The 22,949-nt window shown below is 45.1% G+C and overlaps 1 protein-coding gene across 1 annotated transcript in view; it reads left to right on the top strand.

Moving 5' to 3' along the window:
• Positions 1–22,949, top strand: part of FASTKD2 (FAST kinase domains 2) — an 87,673-nt gene that overhangs the window by 8,968 nt on the left and 55,756 nt on the right. Inside the window, exon 2 of the mRNA XM_040441048.1 lies at positions 10,394–11,085. Within this exon, the coding sequence (XP_040296982.1) occupies positions 10,456–11,085 (630 nt within the window). The 5' untranslated portion in view covers positions 10,394–10,455. The remainder of the gene's footprint in view (positions 1–10,393; positions 11,086–22,949) is intronic.

The following is a 22,949-nucleotide window of genomic DNA, read 5'->3' as shown; positions in this document are numbered from 1 at the left end:
CACATGAGCGGTGATTTTCACACATCGCTTGTGCGTTGCGTGAAAATTGCAGCATGCTCTATGTTGTGCGTTTTTCACGCAATGCAGGCCCCATAGAAGTTAATGGGGCTGCGTGAAAATCGCAAGCAAGTGCGGATGCGGTGCGATTTTCACGCATGGTTGCTAGGATGAAAGTCTATTCACTGTATTATTTTCCCTTATAACATGGTTATAAGGGAAAATAATAGCATTCTTTAATACAGAATGCTTAGTAGAAGGTCAATATGGACCTGTCAAAGGACCTGTGGTGACATCACTGTGCTCATCACATGGTACATCACATGATCCATCACCATGGTAATAGACCATGTGATGAGCTCAGTGACGTCACCACAGGTCCTTAAGAAAGAACAGGAGACCGGCAGCTACGCGATCAACTGGAGGAGGGGAGTTAATAAAAAAAAAATATATTTAACCCTCATTGGCACTACCCACTGCACCACCAATGTTTATTATACTGGGGTGTTGGGGGGGCGCACTGCACCACCAATGTTTATTATACTGGGGTGTTGGGGGGGGGGCCGCCAGTTGGGGATGAAGAAAGTCGAATTAAGCCTTTCTTTAAATTTTTATCTAAGTATTCTCTGAGCACTTTTAATTCTGGTTCAGAGAGATTGTAAATTCTGCCAAAAGGAATAGTAGCTCCAGGAAGCAACTCGATGGGACAATCGTAGGGACGAAGAGGAGGTAGTTGATCAGCTTTTTTTCTTGCTGCAGACCTCACTAAACTGTTGATATTGAGGTGGCAATTTATCATAACTCTGAGGAATTTCGGAAACTTTAATTTCTTTTTGGATGGATAAACTTATATGACAATTGTCCTTGCAGTATTCAGAAGGAAATGTAACAGTCCTTGATTCCCAGTTGATAGAAGGATTATGGATAGCAAACCACGAAATTCCTAAAATAATCAGAAACTTGGGAGAAGAAATCAAATGAAAACTAATAGTTTCATGATGATCAGGTTCAATACAGATTCCAAGTTCAATTGTCCAGATGCTAAAGGTGATCCATCAACAGCTTCTATATCAATTGGCACGGATTTTGTACGCGCAATGTTATTATCAAGCGCAAATTGCAAGTCCATGAAATTCCGCCCTGCCCCAGAATCTAAGGCTACTTTCACACTAGCGTTCGGGTGTCCGCTCGTGCGCACCGTTTGAAGGGGCTCACGAGCGGCCCCGAACGCATCCGTCTGGCCCCAATGCATTCTCAGTGGAGGCGGATCCGCTCAGAATGCATCCGCCTGCCAGCGCTCAGCCTCCGCTCCGCTCAGTGAGCGGACACCTGAACTCTGCTTGCAGCGTTCGGGTGTCCGCCTGGCCGTGCGGAGGCGAGCGGATCCGTCCACACTTACAATGTAAGTCAATGGGGACGGATCCGCTTGAAGATGACACTATATGGCTCAATCTTCAAGCGGATCCGTTCCCCATTGACTTTCAATGTAAAGTCTGAACGGATCCGCTCAGGCTACTTTCAGACTTAGAACATTTTCTAAGTAATAATGCAGACGGATCCGTTCTGAACGGATGCAAACGTCTGCATTATAGCAGCGGATCCGTCTGATGAAACATCAGACGGATCCGCTCCGAACGCTAGTGTGAAAGTAGCCTAACATGGCAGAGCATTGCATTTTATGGTTCCCAATTATGACCTGTATCGGAATGGCAAAATGAGAAGATGAATACATTTTGTTTTTGTCTTGGGTTACAGATTAGGTGGTCTGCATAACTGGATATGGTAGTTCAGAAAGTTTAAGATTGCTATCTGCCCTGGCACTAGTGCAGGCTATAGACCTTTGAAACCTGTTGGGACAGTTAATGGAATAATATCCTGAGCCCCCACAATAGTGGCACAGATTTTCTGGACGGCGCCTCTTTCTCCTCCTCACTAAGAGGTTTTCTAGGGTCTGGTAAGGATTCAGTCTTTTTGCTGAGTGACTGAAGGAGTAGGCAGGTTTGTTTCCAAATATCCACAGTTTCTCTTTTCTATGTTCAGTAAGTCCCTGATCAATTCGGATGCACAGTTGAATAAAATCCTCCAAATTATAGGAGCCTCAACTCTGGCAAGCTTATCCTTTACTATCAAGTAAAGGAGCAGGGAAAGGAAGGTACAGCGGCACTACTTGCAAACACCCTTGTCTGAATGCGTCCGTGCCGAACCCAGGGGAGGCAGCCGTGGTGAGGTACACAGCAGAAGGTGGTGCTCAGCGTAGTTAAGCGGTAAGTCGATTAGAGTTGAGAAAGAGACGCGGCACTCACCGGACTTCTTAATGCTGGTAGCTTTTTATTGAAGATCGAGCATCATGCACAAGTAGGGGGGGCGGGATGGCCACAGTGTGCGTCGGCGGCGACGGCCGTTTCGCGCTGGAGTAGCGCTTCTTCTGGCCGGATGAAGCGCTACTCCAGCGCGAAACGGCCGTCGCCGCCGACGCACACTGTGGCCATCCCGCCCCCCCTGCTTGCGCATGATGCTCGATCTTCAATAAAAAGCTACCAGCATTAAGAAGTCCGGTGAGTGCCGCGTCTCTTTCTCAACTCTAATCGACTTATCCTTTACTAGCTCTGATAATCCTCGTCGAAATTGACTCCTTTGGGCTGCTAGATTCCATGTGGTGTCAGCTACCCAACGGCGAAATTCCGCTGTGTATTCAGCAACTGAGCGACGTCCTTGTCGAAGATTATGATTTTTGGTCTCAGCTGTGGGACAACGATTGGGGTCATCAAAAACTTGATCCATAGCAGTAATAAAGCTATCTAAATCATTGAGGAGGACACAGTTCTTTTCCACATAAGGGGAGGCCCATGCAAGAGCTTCATCTGTCAGAAGATTGATGATAAATAGCACTTTTGTCCTGTCACTAGTAAAAGGAGCTGGTTGCATTTGAAAGTATATGCGGCATTGATTAAGGAATCCGCGGTACTGGTGACGATCCCCACTGAACTTTGATGGCAGAGGCATACGGGTATTTAAAGGGATTCTGTCACCTCTTTTTACCCTATAGAGGTGCGGACATGCACGGCTAGATTGCCACTAGCATGTCCGCAATATACCTGTCCCATATCTGTGAGTGGTTTTATTGAGTGTAAAAAAATGATATATATATATATATATATTGTAAATCAGCCTGGTAAGGAGCCCAAGGGGCTTTACTAACCGTTCTGGAGCCCAGCCACGCCCCCCTGTGAAGTTGCCCAGAACCGCCTGTTTCCAGGAATCTCCTCCTTGCTCACAAAGTCTGATCGTCTCATTGGCCGCAGAGAATGCCAGCAAGAACCCAGTTTTCCACCCTTTAGATGCCATGATCTCACTTGATCACAGCATCTAGGCTTTAATGACCGCGATCGGCATTATTGCCAGTCGCTGTCATTAGCTGCGGGTCTCTGCTGTTTGAAAGCGGGAGCCATGTTTGCCCATGTACAGACATTTTCGTACATGGCAATACCTGATTAAGTTTTATTTTTATTTTTTATTGTGTGTATGTGTGTGTGTGTGTGTGTGTGTATATATATATATATATATTTATTAGTACATTTGGGAAATTAACTTTTAATATTTTTTTTTACTTAATAACTTTTACCCCTCCCTCCCAGAGGCTACAACCTGGGTCCCTTGTCTCATTCACCATATTAGAGATCTATTATAGTGAATGTGATTCTGCTGCTTTGCCTGCTGAGCTGGGCCTTGTGCACTTGTACCTCGTGCAGCTTACCATGGCAGGCCTGGGAACCTCCAATAGGGCACAGGCTGTGATGGTAACGAATTGGAGCCCTGCGGTTTCACTGCGAGGGCTCCTATAGGAAAGCAGAGGGAGTGGCATCCCTCTGTCTAACCTCACAAATGCTACAGTGGCTGTTGAACACGGCATCTGAGGGGTTAACTGACCAGTTTTGGCATCATTGCCAATTCCGGTCATTGCGTCATGTATGGAGTGGGCTCAGCACAGCAGCCTGATCCATAGAATTCCCAGCGCATTATGCTGTAAAATCTATGGCTTTATGCGTTAAGGTGTTAAGGCCTTTTCATGATACACCACACCCCCGCCAATCAGCTGTTCTAAAAAAGCTCAGACAGTGGAACTATCGTTAATTTCTAATGATAATTTGTTTTCTCTTAGTCCTAACAGCAGCACAGACGGGGTTAACTGCCCCTTGTGGACTGGTAGGACCGGCAGAATTTTTAATGAGCCCAAGAACCAATAACAAAGTTCCCACTCCCTCAAAAGGAGGGAACTACCCCCCAGCCACCGTGTTTTCAGCAAGCATACGTACTTAGGGTGGGAAATTTGTGTGCTGCTGTTAGTACTAAGGGAAAACAAATTATCGTTAGAAATTAACGATTCCCTTATGTCCTACCAGCAGCACAGACAGGGAGATAACAAGAAGAAACCCCTAGGGAGGGCCTTCCTGCCTGGCAGAATTAAGAATCGTCTGCCCAAAGGCCGAAAACTCCGCAAACTTAGCACTAACTCTGTAGTGCGAGATAAAGGTCGATTCAGAGCTCCAGGAAGCCGATTTACAGATCAATTCTAAGGTAAGATAATTTCTTTCCGCCACAGAGGTTGAAACGGCCCTAGTAGAATGGGCCCTAACAAACTCCGGAGGGTCTAAAGCTTGAGACACAAAGGATTCTCTAATGGCTTCTCTGTTCCAGCGACTAATGGAGACTTTAGACGCTTTGCGGCCTTTAGACTTACCGGCAAACAGGATGAAGAGATTCTCATCAATCCTGAACTCTTTGGACCTATCCACATAGATCTAGAGGCATCTCGATATGTCCAGAGAATGTCTGACAGGAGCATCAGAGGAGGTGGAAGAAAATAAAACTGGTAAAGAAATGACCTTATTAATATTCTGAAAGATAGAACTTTAGGTCTGAAGTAGGGTAAGAATCTTAAGAGGACTCGGTCCTGCAAAAAGGTGATATACGGATGCAGAGCCGAGAAGGCTTGTAACTTCGAAACCCTCTTGGCTGAGGTCACAGCTAGCAAAAAAACAGTCTTTAAGGTGACAAACTTGAAACCGACCTCCTCCAATGGCTCAAAGGGAGGAGATGCTAACCCGTTGAGCACTACTGAAAGGTCCCACTGAGGAATGGGTCTCAGTATTGTAGGCTTCAATCTCTCGGCTCCTTTAAGGAAGCGTTTGATGAGCGGATCCCGAGAATATGGCTTGTTTAGACAGGCCGAGATGGCAAAGACCTGAACCTTCAAAGTGGCCGGAGCAAGGCCCTTGTCTAGTCCATCCTGAAGGAACTGTAGTATGGCGGAAAGGGGCGGATCTGCAGACGCCACCTGGTTGAAATCACACCAAGAGGTGAAGATTCTCATCACTCTGGAGTAGGCCTTCCTAGTGGACTCCGCTCTAGAATGGGATAACGTTCTCAGGACTGCCTCAGAGAGTCCTTCTACTCTGGGAAGGGACTGATCAACCTCCAGGCTGTCAGGTTGAATCTGGGCAGAGATGTGTGTCCCACGACACCAGGGTCTGCTCCGGGGGGAGTCTCCAGTATTGTCCCCGACTCATCTGAATGAGCTGGGTAAACCAGGATCTCTTGGGCCAGAACGGAATGGCTATTACCGAGGCCCGATCCTGACGGATTTTCATCAATACCCTCGGTATCATGGAAAAGGGAGGGAAGATGTAAGCCAGCCCGAACCTCCACGGTATCGACAGAGCATCTATCGCCAAGGGGTTGTCCTCCCTGTATAGAGAGCAGAACCTCTGTACCTTGGCGTTGAACCTGGTTGCCATGAGATCCACCTCCGGTAATCCCCACCTGAGGACTATCTGCTTGAAGATCTCCGGATGCAAAGACCACTCCATAGTCGGTAATAGGGATCGACCGATTATCGGTTTGGCCGATATTATCGGCCGATATTGAGGATTTTGAACGTTATCGGCATCTATTTTGCCGATATACCGATAACGTATGGGGAACACAGAACGCGCTGCTCTCAGCAGTGTCTCCTCCCCCTGTGCTGCTGCTGCTGCCGCTGCCGCCAATGACAGAAGAGAAGACAAGAGGAGGGGAGGGGCTGTGGCCGCTGCGCCACCAATGAAGATAAGCCATTCATTCATATACAGGAGGCGGGAGCTGGCTGCAGAATCACATAGCCGACTCCCGGCCTCTATGAGCGATAGCTGCGATCCGCGGTAGTTAACTCCTCAGGTGCCGCGGATCGCAGCTACCGCTCATAGAGGTCGGGAGCCGGCTATGTGATTCTGCAGCCAGCTCCCGCCTCCTGTATATGAATGATTGAGAGACTTATCTTCATTGGTGGCGCAGTGCGCCCCCCCCCCCCCCCCCCCCCAAGCCCCCCAGTATTAATCATTGGTGGCGCAGTGCGCCCCCACCCCAATCCCGGCCAATAGTAAAAACATTGGTGGCGCAGTGCGCCCCCCCCCCCCCCACCCAGTATTACTCATTGGTGGCAGTGGCCACAGGATCCCCTCTCCCCCTGCTCCTCCGATCGGAGCCCCAGCTGTGTAAGCCTGGGGCTCCGATCGGTTACCATGGCAGCCAGGACGATATTGAAGCCCTGGCTGCCATGGTAAGCTCCATGCTGCTGTGTGCACAAAGCACAGAGCAGCAGGGACAGTGTGAGATCCTATTCACCCTGATAGAGATCTATCAGGGGGAATAGGACAAGGGTTCTAGTCCCTAAGGGGGCTAAAAGTTAGTAAAAAAAAAAAACACAAATATTAAGTATAAATGAAAAAGACTTATAAAAAAAAAAAATACACATTAACAATAAACAAAAAAATACACATTAACAATAAACATATTAATTTTCAGCAGATTTGTGTAGGAATTATTTTTTTTTCTCAAAAATGAAAATTCCCAGAATATCGGTATAAATTATCGGCTATCGGCCTGAAAGTTCACAAATTATCGGTATCTGCCCTAAAAAATCAATATCGGTCGATCCCTAGTCGGTAATCCGCAACTTAGACCATCTGCAATCATGTTGAGGGACCCTCGAATGTGGGTGGCAGATAGATGGGATAGGTTCAACTCTGCCCACTGTAGAATTACCCCGATCTCTGAAAGAAGGGGTAGGGATCTCGTACCCCCCTGTTTGTTTATGTAAAAAATCGCAGTCATATTGTCTGACTGGACTTTCACCGCTTTGCCCCGGATCTGAGGGGCGAAGTGAAGGAGGGCTAGCCGGATAGCTCGCATCTCACGAAGATTGGAGGAGAGATGCCGCTCCATGGGAGACCAAGTTCCCCGAACTGCTGAACCGTCTAGATGAGTGCCCCAGCCTACTAGGGACGCATCTGTTGTCAATATGAGCCAAGATGGTTGGGTCATAGACTTCCCTGCAGGGAGATGGAACCACCATCTCAGGTAATTACGAGTTTGGGAGGATAGAGAGTATAGGGAATCTAGCCCCGTAGGGCTGCCGTCCCACTTGTTCAAAACTTCTGTTTGAAGAGGGCGGAGGTGCCATAATGCCCAAGGGACTGCGTCCGGAGCCGCTGACATGAGCCCCAGCATCTTCATGAGAGTCCGAATGGATACTCGTCGTGGTACCGATGGGAACCTTGCCAGGTCTTGTACCCGTGTTTTCCTCTCTGGTGTCAACTGAAGGGACATCTCCACAGAGTCGATTATGAAACCTAGATACTGTATTGAAGTCGAAGTGCTCACATTCGACTTCTGCCAGTTGATGATCCACCCTAGGCGGAGCAGAAAGGAAATTGCCAGATGAAGATGGTGGGTCAGAACTGGTACGGTGGCCGCCAAAAGGAGCCAGTTGTCCAGGTAAGGTATAATCGTCAGTCCTTGAAGTCTCAGAGCTGCTACCACCACCTTGGTGAAGATAAGTGGGGCGGATGAGATTCCAAAGGGAAGGGCGGCAAACTAAAAATGCCTGAGAACCCCAGAAATCTGGACCGCGATCCTGAGGTATTTCTGAGAAACGGGATGGATCGGAATATAGAGGTAAGCATCCCTGATATCCAGAGTGGCCATCACATCTCCAAGTCTGAGGATGTGGCTGACTGACCTTTTTGGTTTCCATACGAACCCTTGGCCTTCTTATGAATCGATTGAGAAATCTCAAATCGATTATCATCCGGAGATCGCCTGTTTTCTTGGGAACCAGAAAAACTGGAGAATAGATCCCTAGGCCCTGCTGCCCTGCCGGAACTTCCTCCAGAGCACCCTTTGAAATATAGTCCTGGATGTAGGATTCTAAAATCCTCTGTTTGGCAGGCTGAAAGCCTCGATTGATAACAAATCTTTCTTGGGGGAGAGAGACGAGATCTATAAGGTACCCGGAGGAAACGATTCTTAGAACCCAGGGATCCGCGATCTCCTGGGTCCAAACCTCCTTGAAATGGGAAAGACGCCCCCCCCCCCCCCCCCGCCACTGGGATGTGGGGAGAGGGTACGGGAAAAGCCAGAGGCGTAACGGCAGGAACAGAAGGGGGAAACCAAGAGCCTCTGGGAGGCCCGTAGTCAGGAGGGATTGGGCTCCTTAGTGGGTCTGCGGGGGCGCCTCGAAGATCTTCGCTGCCCCCCCCCCCCCCCCCCCCCCCAGTTTCTACGGGAAGTAGACTGCTGGCCCTGTCTGCCCCCTTGATGCTGTCTGGAGCGTCCTCGAAAGGGCTGTTGAGGAAGACTCTTGCCCTTCTTATCGGAGAGGCCCTCCATGATCTTGTCCTGTTCGGAACCGAAAAGCCGGTCGGGCTCAAACGGAAGCCCACACATTATATTTTGAGGCATTATCTGCCTTCCAAGGTTTTAGCCATAACGGTCTACGAGCTGCAGAGACTAAGCCCATGGTCTTGGCTGCAAGCTTTAGCTGTGCTTGCGTAGTATCACATAGAAAGTCCATAGCCAGATTCACAGTTTTAAAGGCAGCCAGGATGTCATCACGGGATACACTCTGATCCACGTCCAAATGGGGGAAAAGCACATTGCCAGACTGAGGAGGCATGGACATCATCATATGAAATATCGAACCGCCAAAGAAAGAAACCACTACTGCACGAAAGATATCCGGCTCTAATACAAGACCACGTGTATTTAGAGGTTTTGGCGCGGAATTCAAACTTAACCAAACAGCCCTTGAGACCGGAATCCTAATCCTCAAAGAAGGTAGACCGTGTCGAGGGCCTGAAGTCCATTTAAAAGACCACCCGGTAAGACTGTGCAAATTCCATTCAGAATCAAGCGATCGCTTTTCAGTTTAAAATACAGCGGGACGCCGCTGTCTGTTTGTAGCGAGTGGAACGCCACTCCAAACACTATTGACTTCCATTTGTGTTCCGAATCTTGGCCACTGACTTTGTGTGCTAAAAATCGGTCAGCAGCTGGCACATAACCCGAATATTCAGAAGAACTTGATGGTTCATTCTTTTGTGATTTTCTTACCTTCGAATTTTACCAGCTAATATTATTATCGAATATTTATGGTCGACTATTTCTCATGATTATTTTTATTATTGGAGGCCCTACAGTGTTGCCTTTTTAGAATATATTGATTATTGGGATTTGTATATTTATGTATAAGATTTTATTCTTTTTTAGGTTTTAATGATTATATCCAGTTGATTATTATTGCCACTTATTGTCGATATTTTAGTACTATATCTCTGACCTATGGAATGTTAATTACTGTTAAATATTTTATCTGATTACCAATAAAGATCCCTTTTACTATAGAGAGTGCCCCCACTACTATTTATTTATTCACATTTTGTCAGACTGGGTGTGGTCTGTCAGTGGGAGCACCTCTGCGAGATCCCCCCCCCCCCCCCCCCTCACTCTAGTGCGACATTTCCTTGTATTTATAAATTAATAAAGCCCTTAGTTGGTAGTCAATTTATAATTTACATTTATAATATGCTAGTGCCAAATGCCAATTTCCACACCATCCCCCCCCCTCCTCACTGACTTTATTAACCCCTATCAGACCTCAGATCAGCCCTTTATTAACCCCTATCCGACCTGCGGGCCCCAGCAAAGAAGACCAGTGAGGGTAAATATCGGAAGCGCTTGCTGCGCTTTTTTCCCGCTCCCGTCACACGATGCATACTAGTGCGCACTTCCATAATGGAAGTGCTTACTAGTATTCGCTTTATACACATTATCGGTATATCGGCAAGGTTAAATACCGATAATGTACAAAATCTGGAATATAGAATGATAATATCGGTACTTACGATAATCGGTCGATCCCTATAATGCTCCATCTTTTCTGCAGTGACGATGGATTTTTATTACTGCCCCATGACAAATAAGAGCTGTCTGTGGCAGCTGGAGGCTGAGGACATAAGATATTATGTATATACTGTATAGATGACTAAACACCCTTTAACTGCTGTGTTCATTTTTACAGCCAGCACTGAGAGGGGCAAGAATCGTGTTGAAGAACATTACTGGATTTAAAGGATTGACAAGATGCATAACCTGCCTCTCCCCTACTTACTACGCACAGTACGCCTACTGCAGTCATGTCATTGTTTATTAGGAGTGAGAATACCTTCTCTTCTGAGGAACTATAGTTCAAGGTCTCGACTTCTGTTATTTCCTGAGATCAAACCTTGGACTCCTGCATCCATTCCCATCAGGTTCCTAAATCAAGAGATTTCAGTAAGTGCAGAAGCAAACAATCCATTGTCTGTACACAGCACGTCTAGCAGCTCGGATCAGGACCGTGATCTCAGTGACGAGTATAGCCTGAAATCAGATCTAGGTGATAGTCTGGAGGGAGAGAAGGTCATGGAACCTCCAAAGAAGTTATCTTGTGTAGAGGTGTTGGAAGCCTTCTCCAGTGACTCTCACAGTCAGCATGATCTGTATTGCTGTATATTGGACCTATGGAGAAGCTTAACGAATGATAAGAAAATGAAACTTTCTGACAAGCAACTTATTTCTGAGCACCCACATTTTTATAACTTGTGCTATGACGTGATGAAGTCAGCCCCCTCTATGTCAAACAAGTTCCTGGTTTGCAGTCTCTATGTCTTTGTGAGTCTAAAGGTGAATCAGAAGACAAGGCTCATTCAGACTCTTCTAAATATTTGCCAGGTAAGGACGACAGATCCTTAAAGGGAGTCTGTCAGAAGTTTTGCTCATTGTAAACTGCTGACAGCACTATATAAGGTCTACGGAGAGCAGTACAAACATACCTTTTGTGGAGCTTTTGTTATCAGGATTAGTGTGAATACAAACTTTTACTCTGCCAGATTGGGCAGGCTTCACAGTGAAGTACTCCATGCATTTAGCTGCTTCACAGCCTCTCCTCTTTGCCCTAAGTGACAGCTTTATTTGCCTCCAGGTTGGATGCTGAGCTGTCACGCAGATCAAAGGGAAGGGGCTGTGAAGCAGCTTAATACATGAAGGACTTCACAGTGAAGCTGTGCCTCCAGTTAAGTTAAAGGGGTTGTGCGCCTTTTGGGGGAGGGGGGTTGGCAAACCCTCCTCTTGGTCAGACCAACAAAGCGAAGTACACTTACCTGCTTCCCTGTGCGGGCTCCCCTTCTTTTCCTGGCCTTGGCTGCTCTGCTGCGCTCCCAGGATGTAAGTTTACGGTTTGAGGCCGCTGCAGTGGTGACCTGCTCTCCTCGTTATGACAAATGAGCATGTGAAACAAGAGGCTGCGGCCAGCTATTGGCTGCAGCGGCATCAAAATGGGAATGTTCATCCTGGGAGCACGGCAGAGCAGCTGAGGTCAGGGAGCCAGCAGCGGGAAGCGGGTAAGTTTGTTTCTCTTCGCAGGTCTGACCAACGGGGGAAGGGTGTGTTGCCAAACCCTCCCCACACCTCATTGGTGCACAACCACTTTAAAGGAAATGTGTCATCAGAAATGACCTATTGTTTCAACCACTTTTTTTATGTTTAACATATTGAGAATTTTTGATGGTTATTTTTTTTTTATGTTTTATAAATGCTCAGGCAAGATGGCTACCCCCATGTTTACGAAACAAAAGTAATAAATCTGCAATCGTAAAATAAAAAGAGATTAGAAAAAAAGATGTGTTGCTACATTTCCTTTAAGGAGCAGAACCTGGCAGAATAAAACTTCATATTCATACTACTCCTAATAACAAAAGCTCTGCAAAGTGTATGCTTAGCCTGCCCTCTCAAACCCTACCTAGTGATGTCAGCAGTTCTATTGATTTTTATTATTTGTGTCTTTTGCCCTGTCACTGTCACCAGTTTCCTTCATGACGAGACATACTCTGTTCCACAATTATTTCCTCCCTTTAACATATCTGGACTATTCCTATAAGGACTTGTCTCATCTGGAAAAATGGCCAAGAATAGGACATGTGGTGAGTTTCCACAGGATCAGGTGCACAGATCCATAAAAAAAATGGATGTGTGAATAGTCCCATTGACTTGTATGGGTCAGTGTGCTGTCCGTTTTAAAAAAAGTTTTTGGACAGCACACAGAAGAGAAAAATTGTCACGTGAATATGCCGCGTGTCCTAAAGATTGTGTAACCAACCAGTGCAGATGGAGGGTGATTAGTTGTTACCTATTTGCTATTACTTTATGTGATGCTGGATAATAAGGATCAGGACTTTTCATTCAGGAACATCAGAATATTTCTAGGCATAATGGGAATTAAATGTCCATGCATTTTAAATACATCTTCCCTGACCCCCCCCCTTCCCCAAATATAACTGCTGCACAGGTAAATATGAATAATGCGATATTCTTACAGGGGAGTAATGGTGCGACATGTCAATACAATGAAACTGTGCAAATCTCTAAATGTATTAACTGGTTTTCTGTGGTAATGTATTATTGGCTCTCTGCCTCACCATTAGGGCCCCCCCCCCCCCCAATGCATTGGGTCTGCTAGCAGTTTAGCTCCATTGAGTGAAGTGAAACCACAATCGGACAACCATTGTAGCTTCCAGTGACGTCCTTCTGGACACTATGCCAAGAAACGACTTCTGGACGCAAGAACTGCAGCATTACCTCCCCTTTAAAGCAATAGGAGGTTGACTCAATTGCAGCATCAATAGACTGTGTGAACAGTGCCTAAAAGGGGCAAAGGAAAATGGTTGATTTCCATTTCATCCACCATGACGGCTTAGACATGAGATTGACCCCTTGACCTCTGTAGGGGCAGGAACACACAGAGATAGAGTTTAACCTCCTCAGGACCGCCGTACGCAGGATTGCGTCTTTGCGGCGGTCCTGTTACTCTGGGTGGACGCGTATACGCCGAGATTTCCACAGGCGCGCGCGTTCACAGGAACGGAAGGTAAGCAAGTGGACCTCCAGCCTGCCAGCGGCAATCGTTCGCTGGCAGGCTGGAGATGTGATTTTTTTTTAACCCCTAACAGGTATATTAGACGCTGTTATGATAACAGCGTCTAATATACCTGGTCCTCTGGTGGTCCCCTTTGTTTGGATCGACCACCAGAGGACACAGGTAGCTCAGTAATATGTAGCACCACACTACACTACACCCCCCCCCCCTGTCACTTATTAACCCCTTATTCACCCCAGATCACCCCATATAGTCTCCCTGATCACCCCCCTGTCATTGATAACCCCCTGTAAGGCTCCATTCAGACATCCGTATGATTTTTACGGATCCACTGATAGATGGATCGGATCCGCAAAACACATACGGACGTCTGAATGGAGCCTTACAGGGGAGTGATCAATGACGGAGGTGATCACCCCATATAGACTCCCTGATCACCCCCCTGTCATTGATCACCCCCCTGTCAGGCTGCATTCAGATGTCCGTATGATTTTTACGGATCCACTGATACATGGATCGGATCCACAAAACACATACGGACATCTGAATGGAGCCTTACAGGGGGGTGATCACCCCATATAGACTCCCTGATCACCCCCCTGTCATTGATCACCCCCCTGTAAGGCTCCATTCAGACATTTTTTTGGCCCAAGTTAGCGTAAATTATTATTTTTTTTTCTTACAAAGTCTCATATTCCACTAACTTGTGTCAAAAAATAAAATCTCACATGAACTCACCATACCCCTCACGGAATCCAAATGCGTAAAAAATTTTTAGACATTTATATTCCAGACTTCTTCTCACGCTTTAGGGCCCCTAGAATGCCAGGGCAGTATAAATACCCCACATGTGACCCCCATTTCGGAAAGAAGACACCCCAAGGTATTCTGTGAGGGGCATATTGAGTCCATGAAAGATTGAAATTTTTGTCCCAAGTTAGCGGAAAGGGAGACTTTGTGAGAAAAAAAAAAAAAAATATCAATTTCCGCTAACTTGTGCCAAAAAAATAAATAAAAATTCTATGAACTCGCCATGCCCCTCATTGAATACCTTGGGGTGTCTTCTTTCCAAAATGGGGTCACATGTGGGGTATTTATACTGCCCTGGCATTCTAGGGGCCCTAAAGCGTGAGAAGAAGTCTGGGATCCAAATGTCTAAAAATGCCCTCATAAAATGAATGTGGTCCCCTTTGCGCATCTAGGCTGCAAAAAAGTGTCACACATGTGGTATCGCCGTACTCAGGAAAAGTTGGGCAATGTGTTTTGTGGGGTCATTTTACATATACCCATGCTGGGTGAGATAAATATCTTGGTCAAATGCCAACTTTGTATAAAAAAATGGGAGAAGTTGTCTTTTGCCGAGATATTTCTCTCACCCAGCATGAGTATATGTAAAAAGACACCCCAAAACACATTGCCCAACTTCTCCTGAATACGGCGATACCACATGTGTGACACTTTTTTGCAGCCTAGGTGGGCAAAGGGGCCCACATTCCAAAGAGCACCTTTCGGATTTCACCGGCCATTTTTTACAGATTTTGATTTCAAACTACTTACCACACATTTGGGCCCCTAGAATGCCAGGGCAGTATAACTACACCACAAGTGACCCCATTTTGGAAAGAAGACACCCCAAGGTATTCACTGATGGGCATAGTGAGTTCATAGAAGTTTTTATTTTTTGTCACAAGTTAGTGGAATATGAGACTTTGTAAGAAAAAAAAAAAAAAAAATCATAATTTTCCGCTGACTTTTTACAAAAAATAAAAAGTTCTATGAACTCACTATGCCCATCAGCGAATACCTTAGGGTGTCTACTTTCCGAAATGGGGTCATTTGTGGGGTGTTTGTACTGTCTGGCCATTGTAGAACCGCAGGAAACATGACAGGTGCTCAGAAAGTCAGAGCTGCTTCAAAAAGCGGAAATTCACATTTTTGTACCATAGTTTGTAAACGCTATAACTTTTACCCAAACCATTTTTTTTTTTACCCAAACTTTTTTTTTTATCAAAGACATGTAGAACAATAAATTTAGAGAAAAATGTATATATGGATGTCGTTTTTTTTGCAAAATTTTACAACTGAAAGTGAAAAATGTCATTTTTTTGCAAAAAAATCGTAAAATTTCGATTAATAACAAAAAAAGTAAAATTGTCAGCAGCAATGAAATACCACCAAATGAAAGCTCTATTAGTGAGAAGAAAAGGAGGTAAAATTCATTTGGGTGGTAAGTTGCATGACCGAGCAATAAACGGTGAAAGTAGGGTAGGTCAGAAGTGTAAAAAGTGGCCTGGTCATTAAGGGTGTTTAAGTATAGGGGCTGAGGTGGTTAAAAGCCACCACCCACTCTCTCCCTTCAGTGTTTCCTGTCCCTACAAGGGCGTCGCACAGAGAGGCCTCCCAGAGGGGAGGTGAAGAGTTTACTTTTACTTCTTAGATTTTGTGCCTTTAGTGGTAGGATTGGCTTACCAATCTCCTCTGCCCTCCCGCAGCTGTTGGTAAAGCTGGGCAGAGGAAATTAGGGTGATTCTTGTCCCTGAAGCAGGGGCCTGCTCTCACCCCTTGCTGCATGGTCTCCCTTCCCTCTGGTGAGGAAGCAGACCTGGGAAAGCGGGACGCCGAACAGCCCAGAGGGGGCGGAGCTTCAGGTCACATGTGAGGAAGTGTCATCGTGCCTGGGACGCGGGTTGATGACGTCAGACGCTGCTCCATGTGAAAATGACAATGATGTCTCCATGTCACTCATGTTTTCTATTCCACTTCTTAGATCCGCCACTGCTTTTCTGACTGAATTTTCTGCAGAATCAGTCAGATTGACGACTAAAGACGCGGCTCTTTCAAACTCAGCCAGACGAGCGCTCTGGATGAAATCCTGGGGGGGTGATGGGACCTCCAAGGCAAAATTGTGCTCCATCGCCTTTTCAGGGGAAAATGTCTTTGGCCCTGTACTAGATGAAATTTTAGGAAAAGTGGCCAATAAAAATAATGGTTTTCCGGAAGAGAATAAAAGGAAACCTTTTCGTCCCTTCAGTTCGAATGTCCAGACCCTATAGGGGAAAAGGGAAAACAGGGCGCTGGCGTTATCAAAAAGGGGGCAAAGGTAGGGGTTTTCTCCTTAATTCCCAAAATAAGCAAAAAGTTGAAATCTGTAACATCAAATCCCTGGGCTTTAGACATCATGAAAAACGGTTACAAAATAGAATTTTCCATTTCATCCACCATGACGGCTAGACATGAGACTCACCCCCTGACCTCTGTGGGGGCATGAACACAGAGTTTAAAAGCCCCCACCCACTCTCACCCCTCAGGGCATCTCACAGAAAGACCTCCCTTTTGGGAGGTGAAGAGTTTTCTATTTATTTATTTATTTATTTATTTATTTATTTATTTATTTTATTCAGTTACCTTTTAAGGAAAAGGGTTTTTGTCTTTTTTTTTTTTTTTTTTTCTCCTTCCCCCTCTGCTCTCCCACGGTAGTGACTAAAGCTGGGCAGAGGAAAATACAGGAGTCGATTCTCGTCCCTGAGAGTGGGGGTCTGTTTTCACTCCTTGCCGCATGGTCTTCCTTCCCCTTTAGTAAGGAAGCATACCAGAGGAAAGTAGCACACTGCACGCCGATCGTGAGAGTGAACTGCAGTCTGCGCTCTGTTCCTGGCATTGCCGGAGGGGGCGGAGCTAGGGAACACGTGGGGAGCACAGCGAGCGCTTGTGACGTCAGACGCTGCTCTAGGAGTAAAAGAGAAAGCGATTGTCAACCTGATTCCTGCTCCCGGAGAAGCTACAACATGTCAGCTCTTGAAGCCCCTGGAAGCCACATTGAAAGTGCAGACCCACCTTCGGCTGCTCCTGCTGTGGGTTCCCCTGTGGGGAAAAATATCTGCATTTTTTTCTTCATGTGATTTAGAAGATTCTAATACCTGGTTGCTCTTCTTTTTATAGGGAGTGAAAGAGTCTAAAGTTAAATCCAAATACGCAAGATGCGCAACTTGTGCAAAAAAATTATAAAAAGAAACTTTGCAGATCTTGCATTAGTGAGCTTGTAAAGGAAGAGCAACCATCTATCCTTATGGAGGTTAAATCTATGATTCAAAGTGAAATTAAATCCTCGCTGGCCTCTCTTGCGCCAGTTCCTCCTGCCAAAAAATCCAGGTTGTCAGTTCCATCCTCCTCTGATCATGAGGACATGGACGAGGAGGCTTCCACCTCTAGACATAATATTGAAGATGATGTATTGTCAGAGGGGGAAATTGTGGAAGACGAAAATAAATATTACTTTTTCATCTGAGGATATGGAGATGTTACTAAGGACATTAAGGGCTACCATGGATATTGAAGATATCCAAAATCCCCGGTCAGTACAGGACAAGATGTTTGGGGGACTACGTGTGAAAAATCCAAAGTATTCCCCATAAATGAAAACATTAAGGATATGATCCTTGACGAATGGACTAATTCAGAAAGAAGATTGGGAGTCTCTAAGGAGTTTAAAAATAGGCTGTTATTTGACCAGGCTGAAGTTAAAATCTTTAATGAAACCCCAAAGACATTCAGGTGGCAAAAGTTGTTAAAAAAAACTTCCCTGCCATTCTAGGTTTCGTCACAGCTAAGCGATCCTCTGGAGCGGAAGGCAGATGCCCTCGTGAGGAAATGTTGGGAAGCCTCTATGTTTGGGGTGAAGACAAAGCGGTAACCTCTGTGTCTAGAGTCATGTATTTTTTGGCTCAACGAATTTGAAAACCATATAAAAAATAAAACTTTTCGTACCTTTTTAGTTCACAGTCCAAATCCTACAGTTGAAAGGGCAAAACGGGATGTTGGAGCTGTCAGAAAGGGGGCAAAGGTAGAGGTTTTCTCCTTAATCCCCAGAACAAACAAAATGAAAAACAATGACGCCGGGGTAGGAGGAAGGTTGAGGAATTTTCTGACTTTTTTACTTAAAATCCTTATATTGCGATTTATCAATAAATAGTGCTCTTACTCTTTTTCGTTCAGTAGTTTCTTAAAAATACTGACTTTTATAATATGTAAATTACCCCTCTACCAGCAAGTAGGGCGGCTACTTGCTGGTAGCAGCCGCATCCTCCTTTCATAGAGACGCCCCCTCCTCATGTTGATTGACAGGGCCAGCGAGCGCTCTCGTCCTCTGGCTGGCCCTGTCTGCGTTTTAAATCTCGCGCCTTCGCCGTACCAGTCTTCAGTCGGCGCAGGCGCACTGAGAGGAGGATGCTCGCTCGGCCGCTCCGTCCTCAGTGCACCTGCGCCGGGTGTAGATGTGACGTCATCGACGCAGGCGCATTGAGGAAGGAGCGGCCGAGCGAGCGTCCTCCTCTCAGTGCGCCTGCGCCGACTGAAGACCGGGACGGCGCAGGCGCGAGATTTAGAACGCAGACAGGGCCAGCCAGAGGACGAGAGCGCTCGCTGGGCCTGTCAATCAACATGAGGAGGGGGCGTCTTTACGAAAGGAGGATGTGGCTGCTACCAGCAAGTAGCCGCCCTACTTGCTGGTAGAGGGGTAATTTACATATTATAAAAGTCCGTTTTTTGAAGAAACTACTGAACGAAAAAGAGTAAGAGCACTATATATTGATCGCAGTATAAGGATTTTAAAGAGGACCTTTCACCGATTCTTACCCTATGAACTAACTACAGGGAGTGCAGAATTATTAGGCAAGTTGTATTTTTGAGGATTAATTTTATTATTGAACAACAACCATGTTCTCAATGAACCCAAAAAACTCATTAATATCAAAGCTGAATATTTTTGGAAGTAGTTTTTTGTTTGTTTTTAGTTTTAGCTATTTTAGGGGGATATCTGTGTGTGCAGGTGACTATTACTGTGCATAATTATTAGGCAACTTAACAAAAAACAAATATATACCCATTTCAATTATTTATTTTTACCAGTGAAACCAATATAACATCTCAACATTCACAAATATACATTTCTGACATTCAAAAATAAAACAAAAACAAATCAGTGACCAATATAGCCACCTTTCTTTGCAAGGACACTCAAAAGCCTGCCATCCATGGATTCTGTCAGTGTTTTGATCTGTTCACCATCAACATTGCGTGCAGCAGCAACCACAGCCTCCCAGACACTGTTCAGAGAGGTGTACTGTTTTCCCTCCTTGTAAATCTCACATTTGATGATGGACCACAGGTTCTCAATGGGGTTCAGATCAGGTGAACAAGGAGGCCATGTCATTAGATTTTCTTCTTTTATACCCTTTCTTGCCAGCCACGCTGTGGAGTACTTGGACTCGTGTGATGGAGCATTGTCCTGCATGAAAATCATGTTTTTCTTGAAGGATGCAGACTTCTTCCTGTACCACTGCTTGAAGAAGGTGTCTTCCAGAAACTGGCAGTAGGACTGGGAGTTGAGCTTGACTCCATCCTCAACCCGAAAAGGCCCCACAAGCTCATCTTTGATACCAGCCCAAACCAGTACTCCACCTCCACCTTGCTGGCGTCTGAGTCTGACTGGAGCTCTCTGCCCTTTATCAATCCAGCCACGGGCCCATCCATCTGGCCCATCAAGACAATTAATTAGCTGATTATTCTGCGCCTAGAATATTACTTTTCACAAAATTAAAATTTTAAGCTGCATTAATGCAATTCCTTTTAATTTGCATTACTGAAATAAATGGACTTTTGCACGATATTCGAATTTTTCGAGTTTCACCTGTATATAAATTTTTGCACCCACTTGGGTAATTTGTAAACAAAAGGGGTGAGAGTGGGTGGGGGCTTTTAAACTGTGTTCCTGCCCCTACAGAGGTCAAGGGTTCAATCTCATGTGTAGCCGTCATGGTGGATTCAAGGAGACAGAATTACCGGTAAGTCTAATTATGGTTTTTCTCAACTCCTCCATGAAGATTTCAGTCCACTTCCCCCAGCCCCACAGTTTTATCAAAAATATATAAAGGTGTTTAGACTTAAAAAAATAAATAAATCAGGGGTAGTAAAAAATGTACCCGAATTAGAGAGGGGTAGGGCTTCTATTCAAGGTTATTCTTAGTACAAAAACCAGACAGATCTTCCTGTACCATCATAAATTTAAAAGATCTAAACAGAGCGATAACTTACAGAAAGTTCAAAATGGAATCGTTTTAGTCAAAGAAAGAGCTTATGGGTCATCCGTCGATCTAAAAGACGTTTACTATCATGTTCCTTTCTATCTCAACTTACAAAAATATCTCAGATTTGCACTAAGACAGTGAAGGAGTTTACAGTGAAATACAGCAAATTCAGGAGTTTAAGCATGCATGGGATAGGCATAAGGCCATCCTTCATATAAGATAGGGCCAAGGGCTATTCATAGTATTCAGTATATTGGGCAGACTAGATGGGCCAAATGGTTCTGATCTTGCGTTTTATGTTTCTAAGAGACGACAAGGGCTCAATGCATCATTTCCAATTCGCCACCCTTCCTTCCTCAGCACCAAGGATCTTCACAAAGCTGGTTGTAGAGATGATATCTCCTCTAAGACCCGAAGGACTGCAAATCTTCCCATACTTGGACGATTGCTTCTAATACTGAGTTTCCTATTATAAGGAAATCAGTCAAACCAGCTATTTTTTGCAAAAAATAGCTGGTTTGACTGATTGCTTCTAATACTGAGTTTCCTATTATAAGGAAATCAGTCAAACCAGCTATTTTTTGCAAAAAATTGCAGACCTAGGTTGGTTGGTAAACATGAAAAAGTCCTTCTTGATCCCGTCATCCAACAGGATGTTTCTAGGAATAACGTTAGATTCAATTCCCCAAACTTCATCTCTCCCACAGGAAAAAATAGAGACTATCCGGGAAAGAATAAAAGTTTCAATCACAAAACCGGTGCTCTATCAGAGATGCTATGAGCCATGACATCATGCATAACGACAGTAGCTTGGTGTCAGGCTCACACCAGAATTATGCAGACCTGGACTTTAGGGTTTTGGAACAAAAAACAATCATCCCTAGACAGGAAGATAATCATATTTCCTTACAAAGTAAAGTCAGATTTAAATTGGTAGAAGAAAGACAGACTCAAGCGGTACAGGTTGGGGAGCAAAAATAACCCTCTCAACCTGGCAGGAAAAAGGCTCAGAAGAAATAAAAAAACGAATCCTTAAACTACAGAGAGCTGCGAGCGGTCTGGGAGACTCTAAAAGTAGCTCAAAACCTTTTACGCAGAACGAACATATACAAGTTTTTCTTTCAGACAATACTACGGCGGTAGCCTGTTTAAAAAATCAAGGGGATACAAGGTCCCCAAACTAAAATTTTTATCAGAAAAGATTTTTTTTTTTGGTGGGCAAATTTTTTTTTTATACCCATTACAGCGGTTCATCTCAGAGATCAGAAAATTTAGAGGCAGATTTTTTGAACAGAAAAACCCTAAACCCGGGATAATGGTCTTTAAATCAGGAAATCTTTCGGAAAGTTTCCAAAAAATGTGGCAGGCCGCAAATAGACCCGTTCGCCTCAAAGAAAAATGCAAACGTCGAGTGCTTTTGTTCCTTAGATCCCAGAGAAAGGCGCCTTTTTTCAATAAAATGGACATGGGATCTAGCATATGCTTTTCCTCCCTGGACTCTAATTCCCCGAGTACTACAGGAAATTCTAACAGACCCAGTAACGGTGATATTGATAACCCCCTACTGGCCGAAAAGAAGCTGGTTCTCCATTCTAAAGAAAATGGCTCTGACCGCTCGCCGTCAGGCAGTAGGTTTGGAAGCCTCGCAGTCCCTCGCCCGAACCAGGGGGAGGGCCGAGCGCCCGGACACCAGGACCTGAGTGACCGAGAGGGCGAAACCGTACCAAGAAGAGCCTTGGGCATACTGTTTAAAAAAATAAATAAAAATAAAAAGCCAGCAGGAAAAAAGGTTACCTCTGCTAATTACCTAAAAATCTGGAAGAGGTACTGTAGATGGTTGGGAGATGATTCTCCAAATATGTCCTCCCCATGTATTCAGAAAATTTACAAACGAAAAATACAAATGTGATAGCACTCTACATCCAGCAATCTGCCTCCATGCTGGATGAGGCATTGGTGTACATTTTGGCCAACGCGTAGTAAGCCACTCACCACGTCAAGTAGCCATTTGGCTCCAGGAGAAGTATATGGTGGGCTCAGCGTGCATGTTGGTACTTGCATCCCTGGATCCGATGAAAGCTGTAATGGCACCGGACGGGGTTAAAAGCAGAGTGTGCTTGGCGTGCACGCTGACCTGCATTCCCTGGATTTTGTGTGGCTGTCATGGCCCATGAACAGGTAGGAACTAGAGTTAGGGACCACTCAAATAGAGGCGACCTTGACGTGGTGAGTGGCTTACTACGCTTTGGCCAAAATGTACACCAATGCCTCATCCAGCATGGAGGCAAATTGCTGGATGTAGAGTGCTATCACATTTGTATTTTTCGTTTGTATATGTATTTCGCCATAGTGATGTGCACCACATACAGGTTGTGCTGACCCAATTCCCCACATTTTTTCTATTCTGAAAATTTAGGATTTTTTTCAGAAAGGACTAGACCTTGAACTTGGGCCAGGTACCCTAAAAGTCCACATCTCTATGATACTAACCTAGCAGATCATTGATGGGTGAAAGGTTTCATGAAAGCAGCATCCAGACTTAGGGTATTTTCACACTAGTGTTATTCTTTTCCAGCATTGAG

The sequence above is a fragment of the Bufo bufo genome, chromosome 7, assembly GCF_905171765.1.
Source record: "Bufo bufo chromosome 7, aBufBuf1.1, whole genome shotgun sequence".
Lineage (NCBI taxonomy): Eukaryota > Metazoa > Chordata > Amphibia > Anura > Bufonidae > Bufo > Bufo bufo.
Note: the sequence above shows the minus strand (reverse complement) of the source record. Positions and strands in the feature narration are given on the sequence as shown.